Source organism: Lissotriton vulgaris, chromosome 2_1, assembly GCF_964263255.1.
Source record: "Lissotriton vulgaris chromosome 2_1, aLisVul1.2, whole genome shotgun sequence".
NCBI classification, from domain to species: Eukaryota; Metazoa; Chordata; class Amphibia; order Caudata; family Salamandridae; genus Lissotriton; species Lissotriton vulgaris.
The window spans coordinates 1,095,429,190-1,095,456,507 of record NC_141687.1 but is presented as its reverse complement, the minus strand read 5'-3'; the positions used below and the strand labels follow the sequence as shown (position 1 = coordinate 1,095,456,507).

The 27,318-nt window shown below is 47.7% G+C and overlaps 1 protein-coding gene across 4 annotated transcripts in view; it reads right to left on the bottom strand.

Annotated features, from left to right (window-relative positions):
- ARHGEF12 (Rho guanine nucleotide exchange factor 12) overlaps positions 1 to 27,318 on the bottom strand; it is an 888,740-nt gene that overhangs the window by 683,637 nt on the left and 177,785 nt on the right. For all 4 annotated transcript variants that reach the window (XM_086956791.1, XM_086956792.1, XM_086956788.1 and 1 more), the window contains 3 exons: positions 24,567 to 24,686; positions 2,989 to 3,123; positions 2,630 to 2,701 (listed from right to left, as the gene is read on the bottom strand). In XM_086956791.1, the coding sequence (XP_086812917.1) occupies positions 2,630 to 2,701; positions 2,989 to 3,123; positions 24,567 to 24,686 (327 nt within the window). The remainder of the gene's footprint in view (positions 1 to 2,629; positions 2,702 to 2,988; positions 3,124 to 24,566; positions 24,687 to 27,318) is intronic.

Sequence of the window (27,318 nt, the reverse complement as noted above, 5' to 3'; positions counted from 1 at the left end):
GAAGTTAGCCCTTAGGGTGGTGGAGAGTAAAAGTCAATTTTAACCAATAGGGCCACTTGCCTTACTACGGTGAAAATGGCAATTTTGTTTTTTGCTGTCAGGGTATGTCAAATATGTGAGTAACATGCTGTTCTTTTTAATATACAACACCTTTCCTTCTAGGCTATCAAGGCCTGCACTAGGGGTGACTTATTAATATTAAAAAGGAAAGTCTCAACTTGGCAAGAGGTTATTTTTTTTTGCTATGCAAATGGGCTGCAACGACAAGCCTAGAATCACATTGTCACTGTTGTGGTGGCACAATTTAGTGCTGCAGCATGCTAATGACTAGCCCTGGGTACCTCTTGTATAGTATACTAGGGACTTACACGTAAGTTACAATAATTAATTGTGTATTGGCCAATTGTACACAGCTTTGAGGGGCAGAGCACAAGCATTGAGTTCTGGACAGTTGGGTCCACTGCATTACAGAATCGAAAAACAGCAGCATCAGTCCAAAAGTTAGGGATGTGATCATAAAAAAAGAGGCACAAGACAATGGTCACAGTAGACAACGTGCCAGGTGCAATTTGACGTTGACCGCGATGAAGCGTGGTTTGGATACACCAACCAGGTTCATCCTGATCAAACATTTTACCTTCTGACTTCAGTCCTTTAAGTCCCAATCAACCACAAACGGGGAGGCCACAAAGTGTCAGGCAGAGGCCAAACAGCAGGGCCTAGACCAAGTCTGCTTTTTTCACTGGTCAGCTGGACAGTTACAAGCAAAGACCTCTTGTAGCTTGTTGTGTTCCTGAAGCTTTAACAGGAGGTCAGTCTCATGACCCTTGAGGTTAACTTATTTTTCCTGGGTCTAAGAGGAAGCATGGATCCAATCTTATAGGCTCTTCTAAAGTCACAGACAGCAGCTTCAGTCCTCTTCTCATTTTCCTTCCTTTCATGTGTGGCCCCAATGTTATATGTAAATGTCCAGTAGCCTGACAATCAGGATTTTACACTGTAGTGTCAAAATGTGGCCCACTGTGATTGGAGGCTACTTGGCTAGGGGAACAAAGGATGGGCCATGCCCAGGTGTCAGCCAACATTAGTATGCAATAAGGGAGTACTCTGAAGTTAAGCCAGTTCCTGATGCCAATTACTATGGCCATTCAGTAAAGGGAACAACACTACCTCCAAACACCCAAGCCTTTGTTTTCTGCTCTGGGAGTAGTTTTCACACCTCCTTAAATACTAAATATTGGCTGGCAGAAGTGGGAGAAGACATGCAAATTTGCCGGAAGAGGCTTTGGGCAGGGAAAAGGTAAATTTCTAAAAGTAACGTTTCCTTTACATTTATCAAAAACCTGGCTTTGCTACTGAATCGGATTTTTAATGACTATTAAAAAGTTGATTTTTCTAGCCATATCCGGAACAATAAGCATTATAAAATGTAATCATGTAACCCACTCTTTTCCTATGGACCAGTCATCCTTGATACTGTAAAAACTGTTTTGGGGCTTTTTCATAGTAAGGACATGTTTGAGATCAAATTCTTACATCTTCCTCTCTCAAAATACCTTGCATACATTGCCCTATAGGATAGAAGGCCTAAATGGGTTATTTTGACAGTAAAATTGGCAGTTTAAAACTGCAACAGCCAGAATAGAAATGCTAGGCTGGCAGTCATGTTTGCATGGTCACTGTAGTGGCTTGAACTATGGGTGTTGCAGTCCACTAGTGGCATTTAAGTTACAGGCACAGCACCGGGTACCCTTTCTACAATACATTAGGGACTTACAGGCAAGCTATACATGTCATTTTGGGGTATGCAATTTCATCATGTTGAGAGGGGGAGTAAAGGAACGTTATCACTATTTAACAAGGGTAAAGTGCACAGTTCTACAGCCAGCAAAAAAATAGGATCTAGCAAAAGGCGAACTCTACACATAGGGCAAGTTACCTACAACTACCTGTCCATGTGATTTCAGTACGTTCAGCTCCTTATCAATGAGAGAATCCATTCAACAGGCAGGCCAAAATATTATGGGACTCTACTGAAGGGAAAGATGGAGGTCTGACTGGATCCCACTGCATGATCTGATTGCATCCTGCAGAATAAACCAAGTCTGAATGCCTGCACTTTATTGGAGGGATACTTTGCAACCATATCATGTTCAGGGGAAGGCCTATGACTTTTCCATGTCATAGGGACGAAGACGCTGTGATTGAAATATGACAAATGAAATCTCTGTCAAAAGACCATACTAGTAAACCACAGTGACCCACATCAGAGTGGAGGTTATGTCACAAGATCTTTCAAAGGAAAATCTAAGCCTTTAGACCCTGCTGTAGCAAAATGATGACAGTGACTGGACACTTTTCCAATGCCAGATCTCTTCAAGTATATGAAACATCTGCAACTATTTCCTGTTGTAGCAGATGTTTATTCTAATTCCTGACCCAAATTTCAAGATGGGTGTGTCCTATGACAAGACCTGTTATAGGACACAAAGTATGGATGCCATGCAGTGAAAATCATTTCACTAAAAACAATGTGTACACAAGATGTGCTATGTGTACATCCTACCACTGGGCATAAGACAAACTTGCTAGAGGAATAGGATGAGACTTAAACAAGTCTCGCACTCACTGTATCATGGAGATCACTCTTTTCTGGACTTTCTTCAACAGCAAGTTTCTCCTTGGGGCCGCTCCTTGGACTCTGAAGAACGATCAAAAGCAAGCACATAGGACAAAGTCAGATCATCAATTTGAATCTATCACATCTTGGAATGTTAGGTGAGTTTTACACAAAAGTAACTGTGCAGGGTACATAAGTGCTGAGAGAGAGTTCAAAGATGTGAGGTATGAAAACTGTGTTGGTAAAGCACAGTTTCATGATTTGACACACCAAGATTGAGATGCTTGTAGAGAACTAAACCAATAAATAGAAATAGGAGACAGTCAGGTTTCTATAGATGAACAGACAATAGTAATTGCACAACTCACATCAGTTTTTTCACTGCTTGGACACAATCCTTCTATGCTGCTGTAGTCTGTCTTGACTATTGCAGCACTGCCGTCTGCCTCCATCTCACTGATTTGCAGAGAGTCTGAGCCAAGTCTGCAGGCCCACACGCTAGCCTAAGAAAGAGAGAAAAACATACTGCTCAGAAACGGTCACTAGATACTACTACAAGAAGCTGACTCCCAAAGCAACAAACACCCCACTGAGATCCTGGAGTAAATAGCAGAAAACTGGGGCATTGACTATTAAAGAAAGTGAAATAGTTGGACGTAAACTGTAAGCAGGGGAGAAGTTCGCAGAGTTCACAAGTTCAGGAAGTGACAAAAAAACTCAGCAGCACTACGCTGAGTTCTGCGAGCAGCAGTGTGTGTTAGGGTCATGCTGTTTGAGGGGATTTTGAGCACCAGGTGTTTGTTCCGCGCTGTAAAATCATCGCGAACGGCACCATGTGCAGCACAAGAGGGCGCAGCTTCCTTTCTGTTGCTCGAGCAGATTTCCCAACGCAAACGAAGGTTTCTCAACACAAGTGGTTGTGACCACTCGCATTGACAAATCTGACCACCTGCGTTCAGAAATGTCACCGGGAGGTTCATTTTCCTCACTCACACTCGCCAACTAGACCTTGGTGAGCATGATGAAGGGAAAATATCGCTGAGAGGTGGACTTGCCGATGACGAGCAAGGAAAAACTCTGCTCCACAAAGAGTTTTTAGGAAATCTGCATGCTCAGAGGAGAAGGAAAAATCTGCAAACTCCACTAATGGAGCGGAGTTAACCGCCCAGGCTTAGTAAATTGTTGGTAACTGGAAGTGAAAAGGAGTTTGTAGTTCTATGGGGATCAGAATTTGAAGGGACTGTGTTAGGACCTGCCTTTCAAATACATGATGTGCTTTGGCGAAGGAGGAAATGTGATATGGGTAATAAAGGAATAAAAGTTTATCCATTTGAGGGATACCGAAGCTCAGGAATTTCAAGATGAGGATGCTGTAAAGCAGAGAAAGACTTAAAATCCTGGAATCAGACCAGAAGTATCCTGTACCATATCTAAATCGTCACTTAGTTCAATAGACGCTCAGAGAAAGAAATTAACTTGTTATTTTTATATATAGTAATTAGCGCAGTCATGAATTGCCCTCAGAGGACAAAATGATGAAAGAGCAAGTTACCTTTGCAGGAAGCTGGCTCTTTACATAGTATGCCAAAACTCAGGTGCACTGTGGAGGGAGTCCAGGTATCCCTTACTAGTCTACAGGGGCTTGCTTTACCAATCCAAGGTGCTCTATTGGTGTTGGTGTGATCGAGCAGGATTAGGCTTATAAGAGGGGAGAGTTAGGCATTTGTTGCACATGAAGAGTCAATAAATGAGACACACCATTATCAAGGAAATCAGACACCAATTTCTAAAAATAACACATTTTTATATATTTTTGGACACCAAGATCTTCTAGCTAAGGCAAGTAGGAATATGTTACTTACCAGTATGCATCTGTTCTTGGCATGTAGGGCCGCTAACATTCATACCTTGTGCATAGATCGCCGCCTAGTGTTGGGTCCGGATGATTGCACCTTGTTGTCCTGGAAGAGTCTTTGAAGTATCACGAGATAGGTGGCTCCTCCCCTGGACTACAGTACGCATGGGCATCCTCTCCATCCTTAGATTGTTTTTCGCCATTGTGGCAGAGATGGAGTCCAATACAATACTTTATGACCATGCTTACAAATAATTCTGACTACTACAGCTGCGACAGGCACCGGGGAGGATGGGCGGGCGATATGAATGTTAGCAGCCCTACATGCCAAGAACAGATGCATACTGGTAAGTAGCATATTCCGTTCGAGGCATGTGGGCCGCTAAATTCATATCTTGTGCATAGAATAAATAGCAGTTTCTCCCTTAGCGGTGGTTGCCCGAGCCAGCTGCAGCAGCCTGTAAGAGGGACTTTAGAACAGCCTGTCCTACAGCAGCTTGCTGCTTGGAATGTACATCAACACAGTAGTGTTTGGCGAATGTATGTATGTTATTCCATGTGGCTGCTCTACATACGTCCTCTAATGGAATGTTACCCAGGAAAGCCATGGATGCCCCTAGCTTGCGTGTGGAATGCGCTCTTGGGGGGACTGTTAGTGTGCGTTTAGCCTTCTGATAACAAATCTGAATACACTTAACAATCCATCTGGCTATACCTGATTTGGTAATGAGTTTGCCCTTGTGCTGTGGTGAAAAAGCAACAAAGAGTTGTTTAGTCTTCCTGAAATTCTTGCTCCTGTCTATATAGTACAGGAGAGCTCGTTTGACGTCTAATGTGTGCAGTGATCTTTCTGCTACTGAGTCTGGATTAGGGAAAAAAACTGGCAGTTCAATAGTTTGATTAATGTGGAACTGAGAAACTACCTTGGGCATGAATTTAGGGTTAGTGCGTAGCACCACCCTATTTGCGTGAACCTGTATAAAAGGTTCTTGAATGGTTAGGGCTTGCAGCTCACAAACCCGTCTCAGCGACGTGATCGCTACTAAGAAGGCAACCTTCCCAGTTAGGAACTGTATTTCACAAGAGTGGAGAGGTTCGAAAGGAGGTCTCATCAGTCTGGTCACAACTATATTAAGATTCCAGACCGGTGAAGGAGGTCTTCTGGGTGGAATGACTCGTTTGAGTCCCTCCATAAAAGCCTTTATGGCTGGCACTCGGAACAGCGAAAGGTGTTGCCTGTTCGGTAAGTAAGCCGCTATTGCCGCCAAATGAATACCTAAAGAACTGTATGCCAGAGTGCATCTGTATAAATGTAACAGGTAACAAATAATGTTCTGTGTTGAAGCATCCAGCGGGTTTATGTCATGGTTGGAACAGTAAATGACAAAAAGTTTCCATTTGGCAGCATAGCAGGCCCTAGTGGTAGGCCGTCTTGCCTCTTTGATGATGTCCATACAATCAGGAGGCAGATTCAGATACCCAAATTCTATGACTTCAGGAGCCATATCGCAAGGTTTAACTGTTGCGGATCTGGGTGCTGAACTTCGCCATGGCTCTGGGTGAGAAGACTGGGTGTAAGACGCAGTCTTTGATGAGGCACCACGGAAAGTTCTAGGAACGTGGTGTACCATGCTTGCCTCGCCCACGTTGGAGCAACCAGGATGAGATTCATCGAGTGCTGTTTGAGTTTCCGTGCCACTAGAGGTATGAGCGGGCCCGGGGGAAAAGCGTACGCAAATCTGCCTGACCAGTTCATCCATATCGCATTGCCCTGAGAGCGCGGGTGTGGGAACCTGGCGGCGAAGTTTGGGCATTTTGCGTTCTCGTTTGTGGCGAACAGGTCGATGTCTGGATGTCCCCACTGCTGGAAGTACGGTTGCAGCACCGAGGGATGAATCTCCCACTCGTGTACCTGAAAGCTGTGCCTGCTGAGCAGATCCGCCCTCTGGTTGTCCTGGCCCGTGAGGTGCTCCGCCATGAGGAAAAGGTTCCTCTGAATGGCCCACTTCCACATGCTCTGAGCCAAGTGTGACAACTGTGGAGAGTGAGTACCTCCCTGCTTCTGAATGTAATACATGGCCGTCATGTTGTCCGTCCGGATCAACACGACATTGTTGCACAGATGTATCTTGAAAGTCTTCAGTGCCATGAAGATTGCCATCAATTCCAGCAGATTGATGTGCATCTTCTTCTGTTGATCCGACAATAGTCCCTGCACAGTATAATGAAGGAGATGCGCCACCCACCCCAGGAGGGATGCGTCAGTCGTGAGCACTATTTGTGGTACAGGCTCTTGGAACGGTCGTCCCTTGCAAAGGTTGCATGGATTCCACCAATGCAGAGAGTTGTACGCACGACCGGTCACCAACACTAGGTCTTTCAATTGTCCTTGAGCCTGATTCCACTGTCGTGCTAAACACTCTTGCAGTGGACGCATGTGCAGTCTCGCATGCAGGATTATGAAGATGCAGGAGGCCATCATTCCTATCAACTGCAGAAACACTCGCGCCTGTAGTGAGTGTTGTGGTCTGATTTTGCGAATCAGCAGTTGCATGCTGTCGATTCGCACTGAGTTTGACTGGGCTGTAGCTGTCACAGTGTCCAACGTCGCTCCCAAGTATTGCTGTACTTGAGCAGGTTGAAGATGCGACTTGGGATAGTTTAGAGAAAATCCCAAACTGTGCAGAAGATGAATTGTGCTGGCGCACTGCTGGGCCGACTTTGCTCGCACAAGCCTGTCGTCCAGGTAAGGGTAGACATGAATGTGTTGTCTCCAAAGGTGTGCCGCCACTGTCGCCAAGCACTTGGTGAACACTCTGGGAGCAGTGGTCACTTCAAAGGGTAGTACCTTGAACTGGTAATGCTTGTTCTGTATAGTGAACCTAAGGTATTTCCTGTGTGCCTGATGTATGGTTATATGGAAATATGCATCCTTCAGATCCAGAGTCGCCAGGAAATCCCCCTGACTGAGCAATGGCAGGACCTGCTGCAGAGTCAGCATATGGAAATGTCCTGAAAGGATGTACAGGTTTAAGGGTCTCAGGTCCAGAATGGGTCTGAGAGACCCGTCCTTCTTTGGGACTAAGAAATAGAGAGAGTACACCCCTGTTCTGTGCTCCTCTAGAGGCACCAGTTCTATGGCCCCTTTTTGCAGCATGCTGGCCACTTCTTGCTATAATAAGTAGAAGTGCTCTGCGGACATAGGATGGTGTCTTGGTGGTATGTCGGGTGGAGTGGATGTCAGTTCTAAACAATACCCGTACTGGATAAGTTGCCTCACCCACCGGTCTGTGGTAATGCCTTCCCAGACTGGCAGGAACTGCTGGAGTCGTCCCCTGACCGGTGGTACATGGTCCGGGGGCAGTGACAAGACGTCACTGTTTGGTATTTGCTGAGGACCTGGTGTTATTATTTCCACGTCCTCTGCCTTTGGTGCCGTTACCACGGTATCCACCTCTATTGTTTTTGTTAAAGGTGGTCTGTGCACCACCTTTATTGTATTGTGTTTGCTGAGATGTTTGCCCTCTTGACGGCCCTCTACTACCTGAGCAACGAAAAGAACCCCCTCTGAACTGTTGAGACTGCAAGGCCCCCATAGACTTAGCCGTCTCGGTGTCTTTCTTGATCTTTTCAAGAATTGTGTCAACGTCAGGCCCAAACAAGAAATCTGGGTTAACGGGGTGATTGAGCAAACTTGCTTGTATTTCTGGCTTAAATCACGAAATTCGTAACTATGCCTGCCTCCTTAGCATTACACTAGTGTTAATGGCCCTGGCTGCAGTGTCTGCTGAATCTAGTGCACACGTGATAGAAGCGTTTGATATCAGTTTCCCTTCCTGAATCAACATGTCCGCCCCCTCTCTATATTCATCAGGCAAGTGTTGCAACAATTTCTCTAGTGTATCATAGTGAGCCCTATCGTATCTAGCCAGTAGAGCCTGTGTATTGGCTATTCTCCAATTATTCGCCGCCTGTGCAGCAACCCGCTTCCCAGAGGCTCCTAATACTTAAGATTCTTTATCTGGGGGAGGAGCATCACCACTTGTTTGTGAGTTCGCCCTCTACCGGGCATTGGAGACCACCAAAGAGTCCAATGGCAATTGACCCCTTCTATACGTAGGGTCCACAGGAGCAGGCCTGTATTTCTTCTCAATACGTGGGTTCACCACCCTTGCTCTGGTTGGGTCCTTGAAAATGTCATTGGCGTGCTTAAGGACACCCTTCAGCATCGGCAGCGTCTTCACTGATCTGTCTGACGTAGAGAAGGTATCAAACAGAAAGTCCTTCTCAACCAGGTCTGCATTCATGACCACATCGTGGTTCAACACTGCCCTTTCAATCAGAGCGTTGAACGCCGCAGTATCCTATGCGGGGGCTGTCTTTACTTGGCAAGACTGGGTGTCCGCCGTGCCTTGATCGTCGAGCACATCCAGCGAGTCATCCTGATTAGGTTCATCAGGATAGTTGAATTGCTAGTCATTCTGGTCATCCCCCCCACCATCCTCAGTGCGTGTGGGGGAATGTGTAAAGGCTTGTCCATAAGGCCGTACGGACTCGAAAAGAACTGGCGAGGAAGCAGAGTCTCTTTTCCTTTTAAGTGGAATTTGATAGGATTCCATTGGCTTCTCCGGCAAGATCTTCCGTTTGAAAAGGGTGAGTCTTCCCGTTGCAGACTCAATGTACAACTTCTTTGAGCTTTCAGAAGAAGGTGGAGTGGAACCGACGCCTTCAGGAGTGACGGTCGTTTCCTTAAGGTTTGACATCATTTTACCAGGGCCGGTGCCCTGTGCCGGCTTAGACGTTTTAGGTCTTGCAGTCGGAGGCAGTCCAAAAACTATAGGTGGAGGCCCCGATGGCGGTTTGACTTTTTTCACGGGCATCGCCACCTTCGAGCTAGGTTTCTTACTGGGATTCCCAAAATGGCCGCGGCTTGATGCATCACGTTCCAACGCGGCCATTTTGTGCTTGTCTTCGAGAACCTTCACCAGCATCAACTTGTATGCATTCGGACTGAGGGGCGGCTGCGACTCAAGTCCGTCTTCATTGTCCACGCCCCGAGGGCAGCCTTAGATGACGTCGCTCCGTCTCTTTGGGCCTTTGGCACCTTCTTGGATGTATCGATCTTCGGGTTGGCACTCTTTTGTGACCCCGAAGGGGCAATGACACTCCGAGCCTTCTTAGGATCCGATGGAACGAGGCTTTGCGTAACAAATACTGGTTTGACCAGTTTCAGTTTCGGTTTCGTTTTCGAAAGCGTACACACCGAAGGCTCTGAAATATTCTTAGCCGGGTCAGGTTGCGGGGCAGTAGAATGAGTATAAAGATCTTGGCTAAGGCCTTCCGCCGATGCTTCGACCTGAGCCTTTGACAAGACAGTGTCACTTTCGACCCCCGAAGGTTCTGTCGGGTCTTGCTCATCGCTGGAGCCGCCCTCTGCGGCTCCAATGGCCATACCGTCGTCTCTTACCTCGACGGCTACATCGTCTTCGATGTTCTCATCGTCTACCTCTTCTCCGTAGTAAGATTCTTGACAGGAGGTCGGGTCGGAGAAGTGCTCCGGTTCCTCCTCTTGGACGCCCTCGTCGTCCCCAGCCTCGAAGATATCCTCCACATCCGACGCTCTGCGCGCCGGTAGTCTCGCCTCACGTCGAAGAGCGAGCGCCTCTTCCGACCTGAATTTCGAACAGGCCAAGCAACTCTCCTCGTCGTGGTCTGGAGACAGACATCTGTTGCACACAGGGTGCACGTCTGAGAGAGGGTACTTCGCGTTACAGACTGGGCAACGTTTAAACGGGGCCTGGAATTCCATCGTCGATGTCAATCTTCGATCGGGCCTAAAAAGCTGGGAGCACACGTGCTCAAGTATCCGGGAAACCGGATAAGTTAACTCAGAACCGAACGAAGTACAATACCGACGCTTAAAGAGGCCTTTTGGCCTGAAGAAAACAAGTTTTTCCTATAGGTTCCGAACGAGAGTCACGGAACACATCCAAACCCAATGGCGGAAAAAAACAATCTAAGGATGGAGAGGATGCCCATGCGCACTGTAGTCTAGGGGAGGAGCCACCTATCTGGTGATACTTCAAAGACTCTTCCAGGACAACAAGGTGCAATCATCCGGACCCAACACTAGGCGGCGATCTATGCACAAGATATGAATTTAGCGGCCCACATGCCTCGAACATTTGAGTTAGCGATTTTCAGAAACTCTGAAATACAGCTATCAGATCTGAGGCATGAGCCTCAAACGCTGTAATGTTATCCTAAAGGAGAAACATATACTGCACAGGGTCACTTGCAAATGGCTTACAGGACTGTTCTTCCGGACTTAAGCTAAGTAGGGGCCTATGGCCAAAAAAACACCAAGAGTTCAGGTTCACCTGCCCTAGGGTGTCCAGGTGCAGATGTGCTTTCAGCTGAGGTAGCCTCAGACGCTACATGTTTAAGTCAATAGGGAACAGTACCTTCAAAGAAAGGCAGCAAGGGGGGACTGGAGGACCAGTCCAGAGACCTATTGGCTATGCCAATGCTGGTTTTTAACCCCTTGGATGCTAATGACAAGGGTAACTCGTCATGCACTTACCATTCATTTCAATGGAAATTAGAGGAGTAAAATATTATTGCCTTAGCACTAAAGAGGTTAATGGACTGTAGGAAGCTGGCACTTCACACTGTGTACCTCTTTTGGTCCACAATATAAAGAGTCCAGGCAAAACCCAAAGGAATTACAGAGGCACAAATGACACCCCAAATGCTCTCTTTTCTGGTTGTGTGGCCGAGCAGTTTGGCATATCAGAGGGTAGTACCAAGCATTTATTGCACACACAAAGGCAGTAAATGAGACACAAACACAATAAAGAAATCCAACACAAATTTATAAAAATAAGACACATTTTATATAAATTTAGATACCAAGATCATCGTAATCAGGCAAGTACTTTTGGAGTTATGAAATTTTACAGTTTTCAAAAGTTGACGCTGTGCAGTTTTCGCACGGGGTAAAATCATGCACTGCTATCGGGCACCTAACAGTGACTTACAGGACTGTTCTCCGGGACAGCAAGGCCCAAGGCCACACTAAAAGGACACCACAGGAGCCTCTGGGGCGCCCAGGTGCAGACGTGTGTCACAACATTGGGCGTCCCGTTTCACTTCCATTGGGAATGGTCCGGTCAGAAAGAGGCTGCAGGCTGGGACTGGGGGACAAGACAGGGGAAACACACAGGGGTCTCAACCCTTTGGCTGCTCAGGCATGCAGGGACACCTTTGGTCCACTTCTCCTGGGGCTATGGGGCTCGGTTGCAGAGGTGTCTTTTGGCTTCTGGTTTGGTGTGGAGACTCTCGTGGTTGGAGCGGGGCCTGCAGCAGGCGGCAACTGGAAGTCCAGTCTTGGAAAACCCAAGAGTGGACTTAGCCTTAGAGGGTCTCAGGGACCTCTCCTTCTTCGGGCTCGGGATGTGGAGCGCGTGTGCAGAGGTACTTTGAGTCATCAGGTGGCGGCAGTCAGGGGCTTCCTCCTGGTCTTGGTTTCTGCTGAAGAGGGGCAAAAAGGACAGCTGGGCCACTCACAATGTGGGTCCCAGTATCCATGAAGTCCCTCGATGTGCCGGTCGCTTTTCCTCAGTGTTGGTGTCCAGACTGGACACATCAAGCCTTGGTTACTGCAAGGGTTCCAGTGCCCCAGGTATTGGTGTTGCAGAGGTCTGGCAGGTCCTGGCGTCCCCACCCTTGGAGGTAGGCCAGATCTGACCTGTAGGAGCAGTGCTACTTGCTCCTGGGCGGCTCCTGCATTGATAGACTGGGTGAGCGGTAGGTCGTAAACAGGGTCTTGCTTCTTTGGTGCCTGCAGCTACAGGGGAGTGGCTCCGCTACACCAAGGCAATTGATGAAGCCCTGGCAGCCCTCCGTTTGTCTTGGAGCCTGCACAGCAGCAGGACAATTTGGTTGCTCCACGAGGGTAAATTGTAGCTGGCAGTGTTGGTGTCAAGTCAGTCGTGGTACTCGGTTCTCGGGAAAGCTGTCCTTTGTCCACTTATTTTGTGTCCGTCAAAATTTGAAGTCCTGATAACAGGGGGTCCCCTAAATACTGAATTTAGGAGTGTTAAGGGAAGTGAAGGGTAGTAGCCAATGAGCTACTTACCCCTGGGTCACTACATCCCCTAGATGACTACTTCCTTTGGGGAGTGGGCATCACCCTATCATAGAATTGCTAATTCTACCACACACAAGATGGTGGAATCCCTAACTTCATGTTCACTTCAAGCAGGCCACCCTCGAGGTGTGTCCTGCCTGGCAGTGCAATACACCTCCTGCATAGCTAAGTTTCCCAACTGGCCTAGCACCAGATTGGCCCAGGGCACGGGGCAGCATTTCTCCCATCTGTGGTAGCCTTGGGCGCATATCAAAGGTGGCAGAGGCCTTAGGAATGGGGTGCTCACATCCTAGGGTGCCAGAAACTCGTCTGTGGAGGCAGGATGGACTGGTCCAGACAACAAGCCCGCTAGAAGGCTGGTAGGTTTTAGGGGGTACCTCTAAGGTACCCTCCGGGTGCATGCATAAAAAAATCCATCACTGCAATCAGTGTGGGTTTATTAATATGGGGTGTTTGATACCAAACACCACAGGTTTCAGAAAAGCCATTATGTAGCTGGGTAACACGTTCTGACCAGTGCCCAGCTCATACTTTAAGATTGCTTCCCTGCTCACTTGTGGGTATGGAGTTCCTTAAGTGAGAGGGGAATGGGGAAGACAGGTCTTTCTTCATGATGCCCTCACACACCCCAAGAGGGGTCATGCTTCATCATTCCCCTCTCACTTAAGGAACTGCATCCCCTCTCGCAACACAGTTCTCTAGGAGCCCTGTGTGCAGGGCCTGTTTAAATAACGGCCCCCGGTCCCACCCCTTCCTTTTTTCAAGTTCCCTGCTCACTTGCAATATCTAGTAATACAACAAGACATCACAGAGGCATATCTGCCCATGCAGATATGTCATCACATAAAATATAATGCACCCGCCATGGGCTCAAAGGTCTGCTGTAGGGCTGACTTACATATATTAGATGATGACTTTGGCATGACACGCAGGAGTCTATCAAGTCATGTTTTCACTCATGGTTCGCACCATGTTATGCAGTTCATGTGGAATTTGTATGTGGGTCTCTTAGAATGGCATAATATATGATGCAGCCTTTAGGCATCCTCTTTAACACCCATGTCCTAGGGGCACCATTTACTAGGGACTTACAGGGGTACTAAAGTCCTTAGCCAACTGTAGAACAATTAGACTTCACCTTGTTTTAGGGAAGGAGCACTGGCACGGAGGTCTGGTTGGCAGGCCTCAGTGCACTAGAACAGAATCGAAAATCAGCATCTAGCAGGTAAAGAGGGGGCTAAAAGTGGGGGGTTAACTACAACAAAATCCCAGTTTCCTACAGATTCTGCCTAGGGGGGCTCAGGTGCATAGGTGTTTTGTCCAGCGGGTCGGAGTGTTTGAGGCTCTCACAGTTTTAGGTGCAACTGCAGTAGAGGAAAAAGCAACACAGAAAGACCACTTCTGCTGTGGAGCTGACCTCTGTTGGAGTCCATCAATGTGCAGGTCGGTTTATGTGGCAGTGGTGTTCAGACTGAACACTAAGAAAGCTTGGTTCTTTCAATAGGCTCTGGTACCCCAGGTATCGATGCAAGGAGCCTCCGGAGTGGATCAAACGTCTCGAAGACTGGATGGGTTGACTTGGCTGGCCTCCGGGACACTCTGTGACCGTCTCCAGGGCTGCTGCTGCGTGGGTGGACCCGTTGGTCAGCAGATTGGTGAACCGGGCTGTGCAGTCAGTGCCTGCAGGCAAGTTGCTACTCCTCTTCAAGGAAGATGCTGGCTGGCTGGGGGAGTGCTGGCAGCCGTCTGCTTTTGAAGGATGCACAGCTGCACGATGAGTCAGGTCTTTGCAAATGTCAAGACAGGTGCAAGAAGGCATGGGTTGGCGCCAAGTCCACAGTTCCTGCATTCTTCTCTGTCGTTCTTTAGTCAGGCAAATCTGTGTTCCTGGTGACAGGACGAGTGCAGCAGGCAGGCTGGAGTGGTGAGGCCAAGTCAGTCGTGCTCCCCAGATTTCGGGTCAACTATCTTCTTTGTCCACTGTTTTTGTGTCCATCGGAATCTGAAGTCCTGGTATCAGGGAGTCGCCTAAATACTGAATTTAGGGGTGTTAAGGGGAGTGGAGGATAGCAGCCAATGGGCTGCTTACCCATGGGGCCACTACACCTCCTATAGGAACCAGGCTCTCTATATAGCGCGCCAAAATGAGGTACACTGAGTAGAGTCCAGGCAACTCTTACTGTTTTAAAGAGGCAAAAATGATAACAAATAGTTTCTTACCTGTCTGTGTAGTTTTGCAGCTTGAAGATCTTTCTGGATTCACTATGCTGTGCATATTCCGCAATCTGGTGGTTGGGTCCGATCGTAGTTTTTTTTCTCTTTTTTTTTTTTTCGTAGCCCAGGCGGGCATCGACGTCCCACCATTTGGTGTACCTTCCGTGATGTCGGCATGCTTCCTGCGGAAGCTCCCACCCTTGGGTGCCATCTTCAGATTCTTTTTTCTCTTTTGTGTTCTCGTAGCGAATCCATGGCTACGTTTGTTAATCCTTTTTCCAACGTAATTCTTTTCACATATCTTGTAAGCTTCAACTTGCTTTCTATTCCATGTGTTTCCACCTTCTTCTCCAGCCACAACTTTCTGGCGGAGGGGGGTGGGTTCGCTAGTGAATCCTGAAAGATCTTCAAGCTGCAAAACTACACCGACAGGTAAGAAACTATTCGTTTTGCAGCGTGAATCTTTCTGGATTCACTATGCTGTGCATATATTTTGTAGCGGTTTTGTTACTTTTGTGGCGGCTGGGTGGAAGATGAGCATTGGTTGTTGAATATATGTTGAAGCACTCTTTGTCCTACTTGTGCTTCCTTGTTCATCTGTACATCCACGCAATAGTTCTTAGTGAACGTGTGCACTGAAGTCCATGTTGCGGCCAGGCATATGTCCTGAATTGGTGTGTTGGCCAGAAAGGCAATTGTTGCTCCTTTCTTCCTGGTCGAGTGGGCCTGTACGCCTCCTGTTAGCTCCTGCCCCGCTTGCTTGTGGCAGAATTGTATCGTTTGTGCGATCCATCGAGCAATGGTGTTCTTAATCACTGGTCTACCCAGGAAACTGTTAGCGAAGGACACGAAGAACTGTTTTGTCTTCCTGTGTTCCTTCGTCCTTTCAATGTAGTGCATTACTGCCCTTCTTGCGTCTAGAGTGTGGAGCGCCCTCTCAGCGCTTGTCGTGGGCTTCTGGAAGAAGCTAGGAATTTGAATACTCTGATTCATGTGGAACCTTGACACCACCTTTGGCATGAAGTGTGGGTCTGTTCTCATCACGACCCTGTCACTGTGCATCTGGATGTAGGGTTCTTGCAGTGTCCGTGCCTGCAGCTCGCTCACCCTGCGTAGCGAGGTGATCGCTACCAGAAAGGCCGCTTTCATTGTCAGCATTTGCAGTGATGCCTTGTGGATGGGTTCGAAGGGTGCTTTCATGAGCTCTGTCAGCACCACATTCAGGTTCCATGCCGGCAGCGGCATCCTTTTTGGTGGCGCTATTCTCTTTGCCCCTTCCAGGAATCTTTTTACTACCTGCGATGTAAAGAAGCTTTTCCCAGTCTCTCCCCTTGTGTATGCCACAATTGCTGCCAGGTGTACCCTCAGCGAGGATGAGCTTAGTTTGGCTTTCAGTAGGTGCGTGAGGTATCTTAGTACCATTGATTCCTTGGTCAGCTTCCTCTGCAGCTTTTTCTTGCTGCACCATTGAGTGAATCTTTTCTATTTTGCCCCATAGCATTTGCGTGTGCTGGGCCTCCTTGCCTCTCGCAAAACCTGCAGGGTGCTCTCTGTGAGCTTTAGGAGTGCAAACTCTAAGTCCTCAGGAACCAAGCCGCTAGGCTGAGGGCCTCTGGCTCTGGGTGTAGAATTTCTCTGTTCTGCATGGAGAGTAGGTCCTTTCTTTTTGTGAACTTGTGGGGTGGACCCTGCATCATCTCCATAATCTGTGAATACCAGGTCTGCCTGGCCCATTGAGGTGTCACCAGGATCAGTGTCATGTTGCTTATCCTGCACTTGATGAGCACCCTGGGGATCAATGCTATCGGGGGAAAAGTGTAGGCAAATGTCTTTGACCAGCTTATCCATAGGGCATTCCCCTGGGATTGTTCCTCTGGTTGTCTGGATGCAAAGTACTGGCATTTTGCATTCTGGCGTATTGCAAACAGGTCTATTGTTGGGGTGCCCCATCTCCTGAATAGTCTCTCTGTTTCCCGATTGTTGAGTTCCCACTCGTGGGATGCTGAAGTCGGTCTGCTGAGCCAATCCGCCTCAACATTGTCCTTCCCTGGCAGGTGTATGGCCAGCAGGTCTATTTTGAGTGGGATTGCCCATCTCCATATTTCTTGCGGTAGGCTGGACAGAGGGAATGACTGAGTCCCTCCCTGCTTGTTGATGTAGAACATCGTTGTCGTGTTGTCCGTTTGTATCAACACCTTCTGTTTGTACAGCTGTTTCTATAAGGCCTTCAGGGCGAGTAACACCGTCTTCAGTTCCAGGTAATTGATGTGTCTGACCGCATTTGCTGGCGCCCAGAGACCCCTCACTCTGAGCCTGTTCATGTGTGCGCCCCATCCCTTCTGGGATGCGTCTGTGGTGATGGTCACTGTTGGCTTTGGTGGAGTTAGAGGCTTCCCTATTGTAATGTTCTCCTTGGTCCACCACCTCATCTCTTCCTGCACTTTGTGCGTTACAACCACTAGATCCTCCCAACTTCCTGTAGCTTGTGACCATTGTTGTTGCAGCCAATCTTGGAGTGGCCTCATGTGTAGGCGTACATTGGGGACCAGGTGTATGCATGACGCCATCATCCCCATGATCTTGCTCGCTGTCCTCACTGTCAGAGCTTGCCCCTTCTGGTAGTGCCGTGTCTCCCTTAGTAGGCTGAGTGTCCTCTTTTCGCTGGGTAACACCCTGCATTGAATTGTGTTGATCTGAGCCCCCAGGAAGATCTTCACCTGCTCCGGCTCCATTGATGATTTTCCCCAGTGTATGGAGAATCCCAGGTCCAACAGCGTTTTTGTGACTCGCTATGCATGTTCCTCCCATGTTTTGCGAGAGTTCGCCTTTATCAGCCAATCGTCGAGGTAGGGATACACGTGGATCCCCTCTCTTCGCAGATGTGCGGCCACTGCTGCGAGGCATTTTATGAATACCCTTGGAGCGGACTTTAGACCGAATGCCAGGGTTGTGAATTGGTAGTGATCCTGGTTTACTGTGAATCTTAGCATGTGCTGGTGCTGCCTGTTCACTGGTATGTGCAGGTATGCATCTTTGAGGTCCACGGTGGACATGAAATCCCCGTCTATTATTTGTGGGATGACCTCCTGTAGGGACGTCATCTTGAATTTTTGAGTCTTTATATGTTTGTTTATGAAGCGTAGGTCCAGGATGGGTCTTAGGCTTTTGTCCATTTTTGGTACCAGGAAGTAGTTTGAGTACACTCCCCTGTTCCTTTCTCTGAATGGGACCGGTTCGATGGCTTCCTTCCGGATGAGTTCCTGAGCTTCTTCTCGGAGCAGCGTTAGCTCCCTTCCAGAGTGCTCTTTTTTCTTTGGTCTTCTGCTTGGCGGCCTCTTTTCCAACTCTAAGCAGTATCCGAACTGTATGATGCTGAGTATCCACTTGTCTGTGGTTATTTTTCTCCATTCCTGGAGGAAAAATCTTAGTCTGCCGCCCACTGGTGATACATGTTCTTTTGTGTCTTGTCCGTGTAACCCTCTCCCCTTTGCTTTTCTGTGCTCTTCCCTCTGAGTGGGGGAGCACATCCTTCCGTGCAAAGTCACTTAGAGGGGAGTTGCTCACCGCCTCTCCTTCTCTGGCCTCGCCCGTTTCCTCTCCCGCAAAAGGACTGGCCCATGTTCTGGTAGTGCCAGGTCTGCTTCTGCTGGCCCTGTGGGCCCTGATTGTCACCCTGGTGACCTTGGTGGAACGCCTGGTGCGATGTTCCTGGCTGGTTACCACCTCTTCCGTTTGGCCTCCTTGCCGGAGTGCCTCTTCTCATCCCTCTGAATTGCAGGGCCCCCATGGACCTTGCTGTCTCGTTATCCTTCTTCAGTTGGGTGAGCTTCTCATCAACCGGGGCGCCGAACAGCGATTCTCCGTTGAATGGAGTGTTCAGGATGTTGTTCTGAACCTCTGTCTTGAAGCCGGAGATCTTGAGCCAGGCTTGCCTTCTCTCTGTGATCCCTATAGCCATCAGTCTGCTGGAGGTTTCTGCTCCATCCAAGGCTGTCTTCAGGCACGAGTTTGCAATGTTTTTTCCCTCTTCCACGAGGTGTGTGGCTCTCTGCTGGAATTGCTCTGGGAGTTGTTTGAGCAATTGCCCCATCTCATCCCAATGTTGATATTGGTGCCTGTTCAGGAGGGCATTGGAGTTTGCCATCCGCCAGTGCATTGCTGCGTTTCTTTCGATTTTTCTGCCTGTCAGGTCCATCCTCCTGCTCTCCTTGTCAGGTGGTGGCCCAGAGGTTGTCGGGACGTTGGCCCTTCTCCTTGCAGTTGCAGCGATAATTGATTCTGCTGTGTCGGACCCTTTGATGTAGGGAGGGGAACTTGTACTTCTTCTACGTCCTTGCAGTGACGGATCTGCAAGTCGCTGGGTCCTTGAACGCTTCCTTCCCTTGGTCCATGACACTCCTCAGCATGGGCAGGAACTGGCTTCTTGTCTGCGTGGGGAGCAAGGTTTCCATCAAGAAATCTGCTTTAGGCTTCTCTTACTCCAATTTAACCCCATAAGCTGCTGCTGCCTTCTTGATGACCTCATTGTAAGCCCCAATGTCATCTGGTGGCGAAGGCCTCGAGGGGTATGTCTCCACAGCCTCCTCCGGGTTTTCGGCATTGATGTCCTGCCAGTCCAGGTCTTGAGCCGTAGAGGATCCTGAGTCGTAGTCGTAGTCCTCTTCTCCCTGCTCCAAGGGCTCCGGAGTTTTCAGCGGCTCTTCGGCGTCGAACTCCTCGTGCTCCTCTACCTCGGCGACGGTCGTCACGGGCTTCGAGGGGATCCTGTAGCTTCTCATCTTTTCTTCTAAGTCTTTCTTCCTCTGGAGGATGTTCTCCATCTCGGCCTCAAGCCTTCTTTTCTTCCTCTCCATCTGAGCGGCATGCCCGGCGTCGAGAGTTTCGGCCGCCCTCTTCGGCGGCGTCCTCGAAGTGGTTTTCGGCTCCTTCTACCTCGAAGTCGAGGTTCCTCTTTAGGGGACCTGCTTCGACGACCTTGGCTTTTCGCAGGTCTTCGCCGTCTGGGAGTCCTTTTCGAAGGATCCGCTGGGCTGTTTTTCGGAGAATGCAGCTTCGATTGTCGAGGTTTTCGGCGCCGGTGCTCCCTTCGAGGCTCTAGACTCTGATTTTCGAGAGTCTGCCTCAGGCCTTCGAGGCCCTGTCGAGGGTTTCGGGGTCGTAGACTCTCCTACCTTGTCTGATGTTTTCTTATCGGTCTCTGCGACCGTGGAGACATCTGGACCTTCGGCGATGTTGTCCTCGTCGTCGGTGGAGCAGCCCAGTTCGTACAGAGACGGTGCCTGGCCCTTGCCCTGCATTGTGTGGTGAGCTATCCTCTGCTTCTCTCGAATTCTGAGTGTCTTCGGTGTGAAGACGGAGCAGGCGTTGCAGTCCTTGCTTCCGTGGTCGATGGCAAACAGAGGTTGCAGACCGGGTGCTGGTCCTTCTGCGCGTACTTGTGGTGGCAGTTACGGCAGAATTTAAAGGGTGTATTGGCCATTACTGCGCTTAGGGGGCCCCCTGTGCGCGCATTCCCCGTCGGACGTCGAAGATCTTGAGTTACTTCTCCTCCTTTGTCATCCCGGCTTTGATGGTCTTCTTCTCCTCCTAGTCTTCTCCTTTTCTGTAGAAAATTGGTTTTATCTTCTTCTTTTCTCCTCCAAACTTCTGGAGCTTCACGCGACGATCCAGACCTAACAGCGGAAAAAAGAATCTGAAGATGGCGCCCAAGGGTGGGAGCTTCCGCAGGAAGCATACCAACGTCACGGAAGGTACACCAAATGGTGGGACGTCGACGCCCACCTGGGCTACGAAAAAAAAAAAAAAAGAGAAAAAAAAAAAAAGACCACGATTCCGGACCCAACCACCAAATTACGGAATATGCACAGCATAGTGAATCCAGAAAGATTCACGCTGCAAAACACTAAATTCTCTTTTTTTTGTTAGGGTGGCTGAGCAGTTTAGGCTTATAAGAGGGTAGTGCTAAGCATTTGCTGTACTCACAGAGGCAATAAATGAGGCAAGCATGCCAAGAATAAATCCAAGATCAATTTAGAAAAATAACTTATTTTTATATAAATTTTGATACCAAGAATTTCATAAGCAAGAAAGAACGTTTTAAAACATCAAATTTCATAGGTAAATAAAGTTAATTTAAATGCATCCTTGCGCGTAATGCTTTCCTATGGGACCAAAAGACATACGTGTACAGATACCTGCAGTAGGTTTCCGGGGACTCCTTTAGGACTTAAGGTGGTAGGGGACTAACGTCCAAAGTACTACCAGCAGTTAGGGTTTCCTGTCCTGGAGCATGCGGGTGCAGAGGTCCTGGTCGGGTTGGTGGCCACACCGAAGGGGGGGTGGGGGGGCACATAAAAACAGTCTGCAGAGAGGGACTTGGGGACAAGTCCAGGAGCTCCCAAGGGGGGGCTCAGTTCACAAGGGTCCTGGAGGCAAAACAGCACAGTCAATTCTCACAAACCTGTGGCGGGGGGCTCGGGTGCACAGGGGTTAGGTCTGCTGGATTGGTGAATTGTAGAACCTTGCGGTTGTCGATTTCGCCGGTTGACAGGGCATAAAATCAGGACAACTAGGCAATTCTGCAAGCAGGTCTCTGTGGTGCTGACATCACTTGATGGCTGCTTGGGCTCGGTGTTGTTGGGAGTCCGGATTGGACTCAAACAGGTTTTGGTTGCCCCAAGGAATCCGGTACCCCAGGTTTTGGTGCTGTGCGGCTCCGGTGGGTCTTAGCATCTTCCCTCTTGGTATTTGTTTATTTTATTTTATATCTGACCTTCGAGCATAGTGAACTTTTCCCAGATGGCTGCTGCGTGGGTATCACCGGGAAGCAGCTTCTCGGTAATCTGGACTCTGCTGTTTTGGTGCCTGTGGACTGCAGGTCCTCTACTCCAAGGCAGATGGCTGGCAATTCGTGAAGGGCTGGCAGTCTACCAGGGTTATTGGTAGAAAGGCAGCTGTATTGCGAGTCAGTTTCTTTACAATTCTAGAGACTGGTGCAGGCAGGCAGGCAGGGCTTGGTGCCACGAAGTCCACAGCAAGTCTTCTGTTCTCATTTTTGCAGCTCTTCTTTGGCCTCTCCTTTGTGGTCCATAGAATCGGAGTTTCTGGCAACAGGGGTACCACCTAAATACTCAATTTAGGGGCGTTAAGGGGAGGGACAGGTGGTAGCCAATGGGCAACTCACCTTTAGGGCTTGACTACACCCCCTACATGACCACCTCCTGTAGGAAGTGGGCATAACCCTGGCCCAGTGAAATAATCCCATCAAAAACCAAGATGGTGGAATTCTAGTTTTTGTGTTCAAATCAGATAGCCCACCTTAGGGGTGGAACTAGCTAGCCTGATGGGGAACACACCTCCTGACTAGCTAATTTTCCTGCCTGTCCTGGTGTCAAATGGACCTGGGCAGGGGGTGGAATTTACCCAGTCTGGGGTACATATCAAAGGCGGCAGAAGCCTTTAAAACCTCCTGCCTTGATATGCCAATTATTTAGCCATCCTGCTTGGCGGAGGTGACAACACCCCCAGCCGGAGAAGGCAATGTTTCTGTCCTCAGAAAGCAGGGGCTCTAACCTACAGGGGGCCCGAAACTTGACTGGGGTGACAGGCTGGACTACACCAGTTAGCCAGCACATTAGAGTTTGGTAGGTTTTCAGGGGGCACCTCCAAGGTACCCAATGGGTGCATGTATTAATAAATCCATCCTTGGAATAAGTGAGGGTTTATAAGTACGAGATGTTTGATATCAATCGTCCTTGCTTTCAATGAAGCCATCATGGAGCTGGGGCACTCGCAATCACCAGTGCCAGAAGATATGCTCAAGATGGCTTCTCAATCGATTCTCTGTTAGCTAGCAATGTCCAGGAATCGACTTAGACACCACAGGGGCATATCTGCTCATGCAGATAAGTCCTCACATGTAATATAATGCACCCTGCCTTTAGGCCGTAAAGCCTACTGTAGTGGTGAACTGCATATATTGCATGCAGTGTCTGCAGGCTTGGCACAGAGGAGCTGAGCCCCGTCATGTCTTCGCCTTTGTCTGCACCATGCCACGCAGACCTTCAGTGGCAGCTTGCATGAGTGTGGTGATGGGTCCTTAAGGGTGGCACAATACATGCTGCATCCCTCAGGGACCCTCTTTAGTCCCCATGCACTAGGTACATGGGGTACCATTTACAAGTGACTTTCAGGGGTGCTAAAGGTATTACCAATTGGAGGAACAATTGTACAAGTTTAGGGAAGAGATCTAGCACTGGGGACCTGGATAGCAGGAACCCAGTGCTCTTCTGTCAAAAGTGCATCAATTACCAGGCAAAGACTAGGGTTGACCATGTCAAAAAGGGGCACTATTCAACAAGGGGCACATCTGCTCATTCAGATATGCCCTCACATGTACTAGAATCCAAGCTGCCTTAGGGCTACAAGGCCTGCTGTAAGGGTGACTTACATATATTACTTGCAGAGACTACAGTGAGTTTGCACCGTGACATGCAGTCCTGTTGAGTGGAAAAATACATGCTGCAGCCCTTAGGAACCCTTGTTCGTACCCTTGCCCTAGGTACCAGGGGTACCACTTAATAGGGACTTGAGGTGTCACAGTGTGTGCCAATTATGCCACAATTTGACTAGTTTAACTTGTTTTAGGGAAAGAGCACTGGCACTGGCACCTGGGTAGCAGGGACCCAGTGCACATCAGTCAAAAAACATCAGTGGCAAAAAGTGGGGGTGGCCATGACAAAAAGGGGCACTTTCCTACAACCTTACTTTGCAAGCAAGGAATCCACATGTAAAGAAATGTTGATTAATCATATCCTGCTATATTAACAATTTGAAGAACAGTGACATCTCTATAATCGAGAAAGCAGTCTGTGCACTACTTTCTTGAGTCTTGTATGTAAATATAAAATTATCATGAACTGGAAAAGCTGAAAGAGCAAAACTAAGTTGCAAACATTTTATAATTAAATACTGCCAGGGGGCACGTCATTTACCAGGAACAAGAAGCTCAGCAACAGAATTCATTATTGGTGATAAGGGGGCTTGAGGTGGGAGGGAAGGTATGAAACCTTCGATAAAAATGTATGGTTATCAGACACTACATAACAGACCCACCCACCAGTCAGTTGCTGGTTTCCAGTGGTTGAATAGGAACTTAGATTAAAAAAGTACTTTCTTTACGAAAAACCTTTGTAACTTCACTTAAGAGGCCGTTATATTTTGTTTTCTGTAAATTGTGAATGATTTTCCTTCATCCGAATGGTTCTGCAAGTACGCTTACAAATGGCATTTTAAAATGTATGTTACATTAGCCTCTTTTTAAAAGACAATTTAAAGTACTATTTTTAAGAATGGGTGTCCGTAGACATGCAAGCGTGTGAAGCCCTACCAAAACTTTTTTTAATTTCCCTTTAGAATTTTTTCCATGATCAGAGCATGGGAGACTTCCATCTGAGAAGCTAGTGTGAAACCGAAATGACTTGCTCTCGGATGTAAAGTGCTGAGCAAAATAATTCCTGGCATGGGACAGAGACCGGGCATACTAGGACATTTGTTTCCTGTAGGAAACATCTGGTTATTGGGATACCTTTGTTCTCATTAATGAAGCCAAGTCTAGGGATTGTAATTCTTCTGGGCAAGGAGAAGATGGTCTAGCTAAAAAGTAATGTATTTTGCTTGGTTGAGTCTCTGGCTCTACGGACGTCATGTTTGTGCACAACTGCTACCTGTGGCAATCCAGTGGCTTTGGAGAGTTGTTCTTGAAGTTGAGGAATGTGCTTCTTTGCTTCTTGAATCTCTTTGTGGAGGCGTGAGGAAGGAGCTCGACCATAATCTTCCTGTAAAGACTGAAAAATATACATTATGTTCTACTGCATGCATTTGTGTAGCACATTTTTACCATTTATATGGTCCTCTAGCTTTTTCAGAGTAAAGGCATTTTTTATGGGTTTGGAATTCGTGATCACTGGAGTAAATGCAGTAAATGTGGTTATTATTTTGGGTTGGGTCGTACTGTTTAAAGGTGAATCACATTGGGAAATGGCTTTTGTGGTTATTAAAAACAGTGTAGTCCATTGGATAGTGATAAATTATATTGGATAGTAGTTGGCTTGAATCTGTTGTGTATGAGGATCAAGCAGTAAGGAAAATGCTACTTACCAGTATGCATCTGTTCTTGGAATGTAGGGTTGCTGACATTCATATCTTAGCATAGATCGCCGCCTAGTGTTGGGTCCGGATCTTTGCACCTTGTTGTATTGGAAGAGTCTTCGAAGTATCACGAGATCGGTGACTCCTTTCCTGGACTAGGCATGGGCATCTTCTCCATCTTCAGATTGTTTTTCGCCATTGTGGCAAAGATGGAGTATAGTAAGGTAAGAGATGACCATGAAAATGTATTTAAGGAAGATAACCATGCAGATGTGACAGGCACCGGGGAGGAGGGTGGGTATATGAATGTCAGCAGCCCTACATGCCAAGAACAGATGCATACTGGTAAGTAGCATTTTCCGTTCGAGGCATATGGGCTGCTGAACTCATATCTTAGCATAGACTGTATAGCAGTTTATCCTCTAGCGGTGGTTGCCTGTATCAGCTGCAGTGGTTTGAAAAAGAGTTTTAAGGACACCCTGACCCACAACAGCTTGTTGCTTAGCTTGCACGTCAACACAGTAGTGTTTACTGAAAGTGTGTATGGTAGACCATGTAGCTGCCCTACATATGTCTTCTAAGGGAATATTTCCTAGGAAAGCCATGGATGCCCCCATTATACGCGTGGAGTGTGCTTTTGGGGGAACTGATAAAGTGCGCTTTGCCTTTTGATAGCATATTTGAATGCATTTAACTATCCATCTGGCTATTCCTGCCTTGTAAATGGGATTACCCTTATGTTGTGGTGAAAAAGCGACAAATAGTTGCTTTGCCTTTCTGAATGATTTTGTTCTGTCAATGTAATATAACAGAGCTCTTTTAACATCTAGTGTGAGTAGAGCTCTTTCAGCCACAGATTTTGAAAGAAAACTGGCAATTCTATGGACTGATTGATGTGGAAAGTGGATATAACTTTTGGCATAAATTTAGGGTTTGTACGAAGCACTACTTTATTGTGGTGTATTTGCATGAAAGGTTCCTGAATGGTCACTGCCTGTAGCTCACTCACTCGCCTGAGAGAGGTAATAGCAATTAAAAATCCCACCTTCCATGTTAAGAACTGTAATTCACATGAATGAAGGGGTTCAAAAGGGGGTCCCATGAGTCTGGTAAGTACTATATTTAAGTTCCAGACTGGAGAAGGTGGATGCTTTGGAGGGATAATTCTTTTAAGTCCCTCCATAAAAGCTTTGATAGGTGGGATTCTGAATAGGGACACATGTTGTCTGTTTTGAAGATATGCTGCTATAGCAGCAAGGTGTAGCCTTATGGATGAGTATGCTAGGTGACATCTCTGAAGATGTAGCAGGTAACAGATACAATTTTGGATGGAGGCATCTAAAGGATTGATTTGGTTATTATTACAATAAATTACAAATATTTTCCATTTAGCTCTGTAGCATGCTCTTGTAGTGGGATGCCTTGCTTTTTTGATAATGTTCATACAGTCCGGAGGAAAGTTAAGATATCCGAACTCTAAGACCTCAGGAGCCAGATCGCTAGGTTCATCTGATTGGGATCTGGGTGCCTGATTTCTCCATGGTTCTGTGTTAGCAGTTGCGGCGAGAGGCACAGTTTTTGGTGAGGAACCACTGAGAGTTCTAGGAGCTTCGTGTACCATGGCTGTCTTGCCCATGTGGGAGCAACCAGGATCATTGTGAGTGACTGTTGCCTTAGTTTGCGTGCCCCCAATGGAATCATTGGGGTTGTTGGAAAAGTGTACGCAAATCTGCCTGACCAGTTCATCCATATCGCATTGCTTGTGACAACAGGTATGGGAACCTGGCGGCGAAGGACGGGCATTTTGAGTTTTCGTTTGTGGAAAACAGATCTATCTCTGGATGTCCCCACTTTTGGAAGAATGGTTGGAGAACTTGAGGATGAATCTCTCATTCGTGTACTTGCTGACTGTGTCGGCTCAGTAGGTCTGCTATCTGGTTGTCTATTCCTGGGAGGTTTTCTGCCAGGAGATAAATGTTTTGTGGAATTGCCCAATTCCATATGCTCTGTGCTAGGTGAGATAGTTGCAGAGAGTGTGTCCCCCCTTGTTTTTGGATGTAGTACATGGCTGTCATGTTGTCCGTCCGGATTAACACAGCCTTGTTGCGCAAGTATTTCTGAAAGGCTCTCATCACTAGGAATACTGCTAGCAACTCTAAGTGGTTTATATGTAGTGTCTTTTGTTTGGCTGTCCAGAGACCTTGGACTGTATATTGAAGGAGATGGGCTCCCCGGCCTGTCAGTGATGCGTCTGCTGTTAATACTACCTGTGGAACTGGCTCTTGGAACAGTCGTCCCTTGGAAAGGTTTTGTGGGTTCCACCACTGC